Below are 13,198 nucleotides of genomic sequence, written 5' to 3' on the forward strand. Positions count from 1 at the left end.
AACCTGTTTTGGGCGGGAATCCCTTTTGGTGTTAGCATTATGCTATGCTTTAGCTATTGAAAAATAGCAGATCTACAAGCTCATAGCGTAACACTGAGTGGCGCCCTACAATGCTTGTAGGTCTGCTATTTTTGAAAAATCGAAACACAGCTTTTTCAGAAAACTTGTCAGGATGTAGAAGACATTTTCAGAATCTCAGGTAAAAATGGGTTAAATATGAGGGAAAACATTCAGTGGTTATCCACACCTGTGTTTGCTATTAGCAGTGTCTTGCAGTCAGGACCAGCATTCTCATAGGAAATGTCTATTTTAAAGGTTTGAGTGTCCAGAGATGCAGGAGGTGATGCCACAGAGAACGTCATAGAGTCCATGGATGCCCATCCCACTGACTCTATGGGACTTTGAATGTACATCACCTCTTTCTTGTCCACCTGAGGTACACACACAGCAAAAAGAAATGACACAGTCATAAATCATTTCAACTAGCAGCGCATTCCTGCCACGCTATCACCACAAATAATTCTTATGAAAGTTTCACATGAGACCTTTAGTTAGAAAAGCTCCATTTTAATTATGTGTGTGTATGTCTGTGAACTGCTAATCAGAGTGAACCCCCCCCCATGCCATGTGAACAGAGTTGATTGGAATTTGTTTCTAAAAACAGACATACAAATAGACACAAACGTCATATGAGAGGGACCAATAAATAAGAATGCAGAACGTTACAATTAATTTCAAATAAATAGCAATTCATCAAGGCTATAACTCTTGAACATACTATAAAAGTATTTCCCCCTGGATTCCTTGGATCATGATGCAACTTTTCTTCATTTGATCCCTTTTTGGGTCCAGCACTGTATTTAAAAACTGGGAAGTGCATATCGTTTTTCTCCTATAATATATATTTGTGCCTTTCTGGACTTTTCGTCATTTAGCATTTTCTAGACACACCTTTAGCTAATAACCTCATGTACAGTATGTCCAAAACACACAATTCGGTACACATTATCTCTGGAGTCATGTGATTAAGAACCCTGGGTTGGCAACTCAGCCTGGCAGAGATCTGCGCTAGAGAAGTGCACTTTCTAGATTAAATTCATTTCAAATCAAACCCAATTAATGCAAATTCTTGAAGATTTTTATAGCTGACTTCATGTAATCATTTATTTCATTACTTTTCAGTTATGGAAGGAGATAGATAGATCAAGATCGAAACGTTGTCGTTTTTTTAATTCAATAAAGTAATTCTTTAGCAAAGGAATTGTGTGCGAGCCCTACCTCCCTACATAATTGCCTTATTGGCCCTGCACCCACTGTCGAGGTGCGTGTAAATACGTATGCTCTGAAATTACTTCTCAGTTACTCAAGAAATTCTAACCGTTCTAACGTGATGCGTCCATGACATGCCTTACCATCGACTGTGTAAAGGTGGAGATGTCCAGAGTGGAATTATCAGGCTGTATGGTCACCAGCCTCCCCAGTTTAGGACGACGAATCACACTGAACGTTATCGTGCGGTTGGAGGTACCGCTGTTGTCATTGCTCACAGCTTGCAAATTCTCCCTTGTGATTGGCGTTGACGAGCCTGCGCATGACGAAGGGGAAGGAGTTGATGGTGGAGAAATTAATGGCATGGTAAAGTAACATCCATGTCATTTCACATTAGCACTAGCAGTGGGGATCATTTGGCACAAAATATCTGTTAGCAATTTTCTGTAGAAAATATTCCTCCTCTACTAGGAAAGCAATGGCATTACACACAATAGTGTAGTAAAATATATAAAACAGTCATTAGAGGTCAGTCTCACACGTATAATTTCACATTAACAACAACATAGCTGCATGTCTGCCATTGTGCTTATGTATGGCCACATTTGTGTGTGGCTGCTTTGAATTGAGCACTTCACATCTTCCAGCAGCACATTACGCTAAACAATGTCTGGAATAGGCAAGCAAAACCCCTTTGATGTGTGAAAATAAAGTTATACTGCAGACATTTTTATAACAAAACCCAACTACATTTGAGTGTGTTGCATAAAAACCAAACACATTAAAATGGATGAGCTCCCTGCGAGCACTGGTCTCACAATGCATTGACAGAGGGGGGGGGGGGGGAACACCTCCATGTATTAATGAAGACAAACTGAATGAGGTGCTTCTTATTCTGAAGATGAATTTGGGTGTGTTGATAAACGATGGAAACTGGGGATAGGGAGGGATTTATTTATCACTTCACACGTTCAAAATATGTTTTACATTGCCAATGCATACATGAAACAAGTCACAGGTAATACAGTAATAATGAAAACAAGTGAATAACACAATGAAATGTGATAACAATCATATGCAGTAGTGAGTGTGACACACACACACACACACACACACACACACACACACACACACACACACACACACACACACACACACACACACACACACACACACACACACACACACACACACACACACACACACACACACACACACACACACACACACACACACACACACACACACACACACACACACACACACACACACACACACACACACACACACACACACACACACACACACACACACACACACACACACACACACACACACACACACACACACACACACACACACACACACACACACACACACACACACACACACACACACACACCAAAGAGCATAAACTCAATTACTTAAAATTCAAAGTTCTGGCTACCTGCGCTCTGTCTGTCACAGCTTGCCCTTTTTATCAAAATAAAGGTTTACAGAAAACACAAATTATGACGAATTTAGTGATGAAGGTTGAATTGTAGAACATTGTATGTGTGGATTTGTAAAATATGTAGTAAACTTTGCATTATAGTTAGTAATAATGGCTAATAATAGTACCCATACTGAAAAGGCAAGCTCTGCCCCTGTGCTTGACTTGACTAAACCTACACAAGCTTACTTAAATTGTATAGTGAACTGTCTAGCCATCTGTGGAACTGTTCAACGCTGTCTTGAAATACAGTGGAATGGAAAACTTCATGTAAATGCTTACAAGAACACCATGGTAAAGTGCCCAAGCACTTGCCCAAAGTAAGCAACTGGTATAAGATCACAAACGTTTCTCCTATAAGTCTGAATGAGCTCTGAAGAAAATGTCTGTGGCGAATAGATGCGATACTTCAAACAAAAGATAATCTGTAAAAGCTGTCAAATTGATGGATTTGTCTCCCTAAATGATTACGAATGTACTTGTTTCGCTTTATCAGTAACTAGACTGGTGCCCGGCTGTAGAGCACAGTCAGTAACGATAAAAGTTAGAGATCCATGTGTCCCTTTTATGCCCATATATGAAGATTTCTGTATCTGTCTCTCTGTGTCCCTTTATTCCTATATGGAGTTCTGTGTCAGGCATGTCCAAATATGGAATGTTGTGATGTCAGAACAGGCCAGCTCCATATGGACATTGGGCAGGGGCCCTGTCCAGAGTCCGGGCAGAGGCCTTTTGTGGCGGTTCTGGACAACCGTGGGTCAGACGGATTGACACCGGGCTACCTGTGGGGGTGTGGAACGTGTGTGTTGAATTTGAAGTCGGTGGGGCGAACGGTTCTCGAGTTACGTGCATTACAGACGTACACACGTACGTACAGTACATGGTGCATTTATAGATAGAGCACCAAAGTCTGATGTCAATATCGCTAGAGGGCGCTAAGTCCACGGGTTTGTGTATTTATTTATTTGTATTATATTCCCCACACAGTTCATAATTATAAGAACTGTGTTTGAAAAATAAACAAATCTTCCCGGAGGTTTCACTCATATGGATATGAAGAATCAACTGTCTGAGAGAAAACGCTAATGTTACTGCTGTTAGTTGGAGAGCGTGCATGCCAGTAGGCCAGTAAGGAGGGAGTTACAATAGTCAAGTTTTGACATGACTGTTGTCTGGATAAGGAGCTAGGCTGACTCCTGCGTGAGGAACAGTCTAATTCGTTGTATGTTATAGAGTGTAAACCAACAGGATCGAGTGAAAGCTGTAATGTGTGCTTTGAACGAGAGCTGACCAAGGTTTTTTTGCTGTTGGGGCCGAAGTTATCAAAGTGTTGTCTACGGAGATAGTTAGCTCCCACATGGGGCAGGACTTAGCTAAATCTGTATCTTAAAACGATACAGAGACACCTCCCCGACAATATCGCAGAGACAGCTTGTTTATTTTAAGTAAGTATATGCTATCAGAATTTTTATTGGAATAAACAAGCTTCCTCATTTGTGCTTCCTCGTTTGTGCTAACGTTTGTTTTTCTCCACAAGGCCCCTAAAATCTGTGGTAAATAGCAAATGCTTCTATCCCAGTGAAAATGTGAAGGCATTCCCCCTTCCCTTCTTCACCCTTCTCCTCTCTAGCATCAAAGCCACTCATTGTCAAAAGCCTCCCGTGCCACCAACCTCTGTTCCCTGCCAGGCACACTGGTGCAGAGGGAAAAGAAAGCTGCCACTCAGTTGCAAGTCTTCAAGCACCCACTCACCCAGTGACTGGAAACAGTGGATCGTGCCAGTTGGCTGTTTGCAGGCCTCGCTATCTAACTCACAAACCAGTCGACTTAGCCAACATGAAGACTGACCAAAAAAGATGTTAAGGTTATTTTTAGACCAAGTATTTTCAAAGGGGAAATTATTAAGTTCCCTAAATAAAGCAATGACTGCAGCTTGTGATGCACTAGTCTGGGAGTTGGGTGAAGTCATATTTTGGAACTACGGTAAGTGTTCCAGTTAAAAGTTCCAAATGATTTTTCAAGCCTTAATAGACAGTCAGGTTATGTTTCCTTGCAGCATGCAGCAAATGCATTTGTCAGACTAGCACAGGGAAAGAAAAAGCTAGACATAGTTTAGTTTATTTCAGACCTTTCTTAACAAGCATGTATAACAATACATTATACAAGACACTTGAGTGGCCCGAAAAGGTATAGGCTGAAGCTAAAAGCTTATAATTGCCTAGCCCAGGCGCGGACTGGCACAGAAAATCAGCCCTGGCATTTGTGGTATTCACCGGCCCAAAGACGCTAAGATGTCCTTTTTATTACTTTTTCTTTTGGCTCAGCCCTGGCCCCATGACTACCCAGCCCCGCATGGCCTACCCTATAAATGCTTCTGATGAAGAGTAAGAAGCAGGAATTTGGGTATTTCTTTAGCTTCTGTAGGTCCCCCACAGTGTGGACTGGACACCAGAGAGCAAGCACATACAGCGAGGTGTGGTATATGCACACGCGCACGGACAAAGCAGTTGTCCTCAAAACCCCACACACACACACACACACACACACACACACACTTCTCTGACCTGAAAAGGAAGAGAATGGATTAAAGAGGAACTTTTACGTTCCTCTATGTGGTGTAATATTGGAGAGAACTAAAACCACAGTGATAAAAAAAAAAGAAAGAAGAGGTTTTACCTGGAAACACACACACACACACACACACACACACACACACACACACATACACACACACACTTCTCTGACCTGAAAAGGAAGCGAATGGATTAAAGAGGGACTTTTACGTTCCTCTATGTGGTGTAATCTTGGAGAGAAATAAAACCACAGTGATAAAAAAAAAGAAAGAAGAGGTTTTACCTGGAAACACTTTGAGAGGATGATTGCTCTCCAGGCTGAGGACCAATGCACTGGCAGTGATGCTGAAGATCTGCCTGGGGGTAAAGTTGATCCCATCGTTAACCTGGAAGTTGAACCCTCCAGACATGGCTCCTTTGTGAGGAAAAAAAAACAAACAAAAAAGGGTGGGTAGCCTTCCCTTGTAAGCATATTAAAACTGTAGGTTAATGCTACCTGCCTGCTATACTAGTTACTTCATAGCCGCAATTTGCAATACTATATTTTGGGTTGAATCTAGAGTTGCATTAGACGCCTTATCAGACAACGTCACACTGATAAGCATGCGCACAGGCCGGGCACAACATGAACCCCACCTCTCGTAAGATGCAATGGAAAAATTCTAACTGCACAACTGTAAAAATGCACCATCAAACTTTCAGATGCTGTTTTTCTCCCAGTGTGGAGAGGAAGAATGCTTAGGATTTTTATTGTGATCTCTCGCCCTTGAAATATAATAATCCTTGATTTCTGTTGTGTGTGAACAATAATAGCAATTCAAAGCGGTTGTCCTCAAAACCACACCTGCAGTCGCTGTCATAAGAACGCAGGGAGCGCTCACGATCACGGCAGCAGAGCCTGCTGGTGCACGCACAGCTGCAGCCCATCAAGTATAATTTATGTTCCGTCCATAGAGTTATAATATAGCTAGAGACCGGATGAGGAGCGACAGCCACGCAGATTGCAGATTGAAAGAGGATCATTCAAACTTGAGTTTAACATTGTTTAATACAAGCAGATCAGAAATTTCAATGTGGCTGTCAAGGTTATTGCAACTCTAGATTCAATCCATTATAAGAAAATCTAGTGTTGCAAATTGCGGCTAGTTACTTCATATAACATACTTTTTTCTTTGCATTATAAATTAAACAAGCCGTTGTAAGTCACTGTGGATAAATTGTAAATATACAAGTTTCTAACCGCTACTGTTGTATGATTGTTGCAATGCTATTTTTGTGAGGTATTCTATTTGCATCTTACTTGGGTGAAAAAAACAGCGGTGTGTGCTTTCTGCAAACTACAGATACAATAAAGTGTGATATCTGCCGATCTGCCTTCACATCTAGATTTTAGAACAATCAATGTGCGTGGCTTGGGTGTGTGTAATGGCAGAAAGCAATGTGTGAAAGACATATCCTTTTCCGTAAGGGAACCTTTGATGATGGTACATGTTGAGGCAAAGCTGAAGCAGATTAACATCAGTAAGCAGAAGTCTATTTAAGGCTAACACCATCAAATGTTTGCAGAGCCTATCTGGCATAATAACTCAACAGCGCCAGGCTATTAAACACCTCAACCTAACATTTATTCCTACTGGGATCAACAAGTAATTTAGGCACATTGCTAGACGACATAGTTATTCAATACATCATAGTCTATCAAGTTCAGAAATGGACTGCAAGGCCAACACTTCTTTGCAAATCTAAACAGCACGCTCTAGTGGAGTCAAGAGGAATAACAACTAATCACAACAGATGTACAATATTTTCCCCGACATGTGTGTGTGTGTGTGTGTGTGTGTGTGTGTGTGTGTGTGTGTGTGAGAGAGACATGTGTGTGCGACTGTGCGTGCGTGCAAACCAGCAACGGGGAGACAGTCGTTACCTTTGTGAACAAACAGCAGCTGTCCCAGGTCTATATGAGCCTGTGTGAAGTTGAGCAGTGGCTTCATCGGGGCACTCTTCAGGGCCAGGTGGCCATTACTGGGTGGAGTCACCATGAAGTACAGCTCCTCTGGTGGAGTGTCCAAGTCCTGAACACTCAGATCCTCAGGTCTGATCTCCGTCACAGAAGCCACCCATACCTGAACACAAAAAGGGACAATTCATAATCCATAATCCACCATATAAAGTGGTGGATTATGGATTATAAATTATATTGTAAACAAACTAAAAGCCTCCTGGTCTGGAGGGTTTATGTATGGCCCGTTATTGATAGTAGCCTAGTATGTATTTTAAGTGTTTAAGCCTGACAAAGGAAGGTGTCTGAGTTTATCACTCACTAAATTGCAATTTAGCAGGAATTTAATCATACACTTGTTGGCTGGCACCTCATGAAGTCGGTTGTGCCCTTCCCTTATTGTCACATTTGTATTCGACAGTTTCACACATATTTCGAAACTGTGAATCACTGTTTTTATCTGGTTTGTATGGATGGAACAGAGTAGTGACAGAGACAGATGCCCCTCAATAATCCTTCCCATAGACACCCGCACGCACAGCACGCACACAGTGAATTATCTTTCTTGATGGAAATACATACTATTAAATGCAAAGCGTAATGGGACAGCCTGGCCTCAACAAAATAAATACCACAAAAATAACTAGGAAAGATGCAGATAAATGCTCACTCATCTGCATCAAAAGGTTAACCTGAAGGAAATGCATCTGGCTCCATCTCTCTTTAGGCATCATACTCAAACACGTGGAAACATCGCACTGCACATGACATGACGTGACTAAATATAGCCGTGCATTTGCAAACGAGACGCGGACACACCACACTGTACATGACAAGATGCTGTGCACTGTAAACGACAAGATGCGGACGCAGCAACGCCGAGACAATTATGGCTTCCTCCCAAGTATGTCCAAAAGCCTCGAGGCGAGCGCGTCTGTCTAGCTTGTCCAGTGGAATCGACACAAAGAACACAGGGAGCACTGAATCGTAAAGTGGTAGACATCAAATGACACGCTCCTGTAGTCGGTCACAGGACGGTCACATAGACACATTCTCATATTAACCCCTTGGAACACTAGCGTCACTATTCTGGGCATGGCATACGTAATAGGCAATCATTCTGCACAAATACCAGATCTACAAGTTCACAATGCCTCGCGATGCAATGTGTTGTGAGCTGGTAGATAGGTAGTATTTTCCGCAAAGACATGTGTTGTAGAGGGGGGGGAAAAAAAGAGGATTCCAAGAACAGGCCCTTGGGAGACGCCAGTCAGTAAAGTATTATGGTCTAAGACAAGTGATTAATGAATGATGAAGTTATCTGCTGTGCCTGTATCTCCATTTCCTTTACAAAAAAAACCTGAATCCGCTTACATCACAATTACATCAAACCTCAAGCAACACGCTTTCTTCCGAATGCATCACAAGTCAAACTAATTAGCATTGACTTCCTATGACTTCACTGCATGGCGTCCTTCATCCATTAGCACCCGGCCAGTCGGCCACCCACAATCCTCCACCGTGCACATGGGAGAACAAACATCTTTAAGTGCTTGTGTGGTTGTGTGTACAACAAATGCAGGCATCGCACGATGGTCAAAGCTCTGCGTCAGCTGTGTCTGTGTGTCAGCATACACAGTAAAACCACTCGGTGTCAAAAAAACCACTTGTAACGCACACATGGACCAATTGAGGGTCCATTGGCTTACATTCTTACTCAACCAGAGTTAGAGTAACACTGTGGATTTTACTGTGTGTGTGTGTGTGTGTGTGTGTGTGTGTGTGTGTGTGTGTGTGTGTGTGTGTGTGTGTGTGTGTGTGTGTGTGTGTTCTGTCTGGGTTCCTATACGACTACACCTCTGGTAATCAGTCTCTTCACGGGACATCCCAGCGGTATAACTCAGACAAACAACAGGGTGACTCATCCATTTCAAAGTAAAAAAACCCCACATAAGATCCATTTCCACAGCTCATTAAGACTCCCTTTCAATTCTCATAACACTGCAGGGCCCTATACTGGTCATCCGGTACAGGGTGATATATATGTGCACAGAAATGAAGAGCACAGCGCAGTCAGCATGTCAATATGATAGCACATACACAGTGAAATCCTCAGTCTTGATTAAACTCGAGTGTACCATTGTAACCAAGTGGACGGGTCCATTTGGTTACATTTGTACATACACACACAAAAATATGTTGACTTGACTACAATATATTGTATGTATTTCCTGCTCAGTGTATTCTATTGCGTGGTGTGCGCCGGAGAGGAAGCACCCTGTGACCACAAATCACAGAGAAGCCATTATGTCCATCTGGTCTATATTTCATAATTTATCATAAGAACAGCAAAGGATATGTGTCTCTCAATTAACACTTGAGAATATCAATGTAATTGTACGAAAACAATTTTATGTAATCAAACAGTAAATTAAGATGTGATTTGTTGCAACTGAGAATGAAAAGAACGTAAAGAAAAAACAAAGAAGAAAGGATGCAATACAAAAGGTGTGGTGGTAGAGAGCCACCTTGTGGACAGTTTCCTAGGGACAAGTCAACTTGTGTCCCTAGTCAAAACAATAAGAGCTTAAACATTAACTACCTCACTGGTCTGTCATCTTTCCTTATGAGAAGACTTATTGAGGATGCTTACAGATAATTCAATTTAGAAAATGGAGTTGGTTTTCTTATCAGAGTATAAATTGTTCGCTGAGCACCCGTGGCCAAATAAGGCAAGCAGAGGAAGCGCACCTGCTCCACTTCTAGATGTATCAAACCAAGTTAGGATTTAGTACATTACAGTCAAGTTAACCCATTCTGACCTGAGATCAGATTCATACGAGGTTTCCACTGGACACACACTGGTCTGATTAACCCATTCTGACCTGAGATCAGATTCTAAAAATGTCAGTCGTTCTTCGAAATTTTCAAAAATAGCAGACCTACAAGCTCGTATCGCGCCACTCGGTGGCGCGATATGAGCTTGTAGATCTGCTATTTTTCAATAGCTAAAGCATAACATGATGCCAACACCAAAATGGGTGCCCGGTCAGAATGGGTTAAGTGTACACGGCTCTGCTCTTCAGAACAGCCCTATGGTATGTGGGTGCCCAAAGGCCTTTGGTAAAACATGCTTCAAAGTAGTGCTCTGTACTTCAGCCTAATAGTTTAGGCCTTCCATATCTCTCTCTCTCTCTCTCTCTCTCTCTCTCTCTCTAGCAGACATTTGGATATGCATTGTGCTAACCAAAAGTGAACAACTACAACATCTTATATATGGATCAAATCTTGAGAATTGGCTGTATGAAAACTCTCCTCCAGCTAAATTAAATATATGCGGCTGCATATTTATAGACATGACAATAACTATTCCTTAGTCAATGCTAAGGACAATGTAAATTGTAAGCAAATGCAATAGTATTCTGTTAATGACGTGGAATGCATTGGTGGTAAATTAACCCTTTCACCACAAATGTCATTCAATCATTGTTATTTATAGACCACCATTCCTGTAATGGTGCTCATAATTTTAATCCCTCCAGTGTTTCAGACACGGTCCCATATACTGTTCTAGGTTTTGACTATGTTTTGTAAATAATAGTGAGGAGAGACAGAAAATAGAGATCAGACAACTGCAAAGGAGGCCACAAGGTCATGAGTGTGCTATTTCCAAGATATATCAGCAGGTCACTCAACCACAGGACATCTATGAGTATATGGAATTCAAGCAAATGGGTCTATATTTTCAGTAGTATCAACTTAAGTGTCCATATATAGAAATGTATTTGAACCCTTTTTTGTTCCATAAGAAGCATGACACTGTAACTATAAGTAACTTCCAGACAACTCCAGTCCAAACAAACCAGTATACATTAAATGCGCCATTTAACAGACCGCCCAAAAGTGATAAATTAACCCATTCTGACCTGAGATCAGATTCATACGAGGTTTCCACTGGACACACACTGGTCTGATGAACCCATTCTGACCTGAGATCAGATTCTAAAAATGTCAGTCGTTCTTCGAATTTTTCAATTTTTTTCAAAATAGCAGACCTACAAGCTCGTATCGCGCCACTCGGTGGCGCGATATGAGCTTGTAGATCTGCTATTTTTCAATAGGTAAAGCATAACATGATGCTAACACCAAAATGGGTGCCCGGTCAGAATGGGTTAACCATTAATGCTTTGTCTCCTCCCTGTGATTATGTGAAGCAGGCTGGGGCCTCACAATTATTTTCATGTCTGTTCTGCATTGCCAGACCCACTGAATCCTCCTCCGCATAGCTAACATACTTTACCCCAGCTAGTCAGCCGTGGCAATTTAGAGATCTACCCACATGAAGCTAGTCTGACACGAAGCCATGGGGCCAGAAGCAAAATAGCCTGTGGTTTAAATATAGGCCAGCATCGCATACTCACCCTGAGGACCCTGTTGGCAATAATAACAGGAGGTTCATCATTGACGGCTGTAACTTGGATGAACAATGTCCTCGCCATGCTCTGCTTTCTCAGGCCGGTGTCATTGGCCACAACAGTGAAGTTGTCATCCAAGGTCTCACTGCTGTCGTGGACATAGTAAATAAACTCATGCTCCACCTGTGATTGTGAAATGAGGTGAAAATGATTAGGACCTGACAGAGAAGTAATGCATTGCAGATCAGAAATCCCCCCCATACAGGGTTCCCACACATTTTTACCAATGTATTTCTAAAACTTTTCCAAAACCTTTCCAGAATATTTAAACCAATTTCCAGACCTATATAACAATAATTCAGAGAAATGCTGACTCTCTTACTTCTATGTGCAATGCGCCCAAAGACAGGCAGTGTAGCAAGAATAAAGCATAGAATATATAATGGTATAATAAAATTACATGCCAAATTTCGTGCCAAATCTTTGACACGCCTATCCTAGGGCGGATCACGCTGCAGCATGTTGTGAGCTTGTAGATCCGTTATTTTTGTCATGTCCGGTACACAATAGGCTGCAATCACGTAAGCCGTTTGGCGAAAAACTACTTTTTATTATTTTTCAGAATTTTTTGATTAATTCCAGGATTCTTGATTAATTCCAAACCTTTTCCAGCTGGAAAACGTATTTTGTAATACTGTATACATTTCCAGGAATTTCAATGACTGTGGGAACCCTGCCTATTGTACTGTATGATTTCAAAAAGTCATATTTAAAGACCAAAATTAAACTTTTAATTTAATTTTTTAATTTAATGAATTAAAAGCCTAAATATTTTTTTAATATATTATAATAATTTAAAAAGAAAGGAGGAAGAAACATCAATGAAAATGTTGCCATGATAGATCTCTGATGCGTTACAAATATCTTACCTGCCTCCTGGAGAAAGAGGTTATGCCCACACCTGGGTAACGAGAGTGCTCAATGTGACCATGCTGAGGGAGCCCGGTCAAACTATACAGGAAATTGACTCCACCAAAGTGTCGGTTGGTGACCTTTAGCACTTCCTGTGTTAATGCTTTGGAGGCACCCTCGTTTACTGTGAAATTGGACACCTGTAGTGGTATGAGGCGTGGGATGATATCAACTGAAATCTTGATGCTGTTGACATTTGTCACCCCGTTGGTGGCGTCCAGGGTAAAGGTGTCGTTGACCTCGTTGGGATCCAGCTGCATGTACTGAATGCTTCCAGCATTTATGTCGGCTTGCGAAAATGTCCGAATGGGAGACCGTTTGCTTCCTGCGTATCGCTCTTCCGCCTCGACAAACCTCGTGAGAAAGCCGTGAGAAGGGGCTGCCTTAACTGTGAATACGATCTCAGATGGCAGGTTGTCCTCATGAGTGACCTGGAACAGTAACAACAAAAAAAAATTACTTGCCAATAACCTTATTT

At 41.7% G+C, this 13,198-nt stretch overlaps 1 protein-coding gene across 1 annotated transcript in view; it reads right to left on the minus strand.

Annotated features, from left to right (window-relative positions):
• Nucleotides 1–13,198, minus strand: part of cspg4ba (chondroitin sulfate proteoglycan 4ba) — a 34,509-nt gene that overhangs the window by 4,439 nt on the left and 16,872 nt on the right. The window contains exons 4-9 of the mRNA XM_080765015.1: nucleotides 12,678–13,151; nucleotides 11,755–11,931; nucleotides 7,259–7,457; nucleotides 5,618–5,749; nucleotides 1,413–1,585; nucleotides 248–431 (exon numbers count right to left, since the gene is read on the minus strand). Coding sequence (XP_080621141.1) covers nucleotides 248–431; nucleotides 1,413–1,585; nucleotides 5,618–5,749; nucleotides 7,259–7,457; nucleotides 11,755–11,931; nucleotides 12,678–13,151 — 1,339 coding nt within the window. The remainder of the gene's footprint in view (nucleotides 1–247; nucleotides 432–1,412; nucleotides 1,586–5,617; nucleotides 5,750–7,258; nucleotides 7,458–11,754; nucleotides 11,932–12,677; nucleotides 13,152–13,198) is intronic.

Source organism: Protomyctophum bolini, assembly GCF_963924005.1.
Source record: "Protomyctophum bolini genome assembly, chromosome: 6".
NCBI classification, from domain to species: Eukaryota; Metazoa; Chordata; class Actinopteri; order Myctophiformes; family Myctophidae; genus Protomyctophum; species Protomyctophum bolini.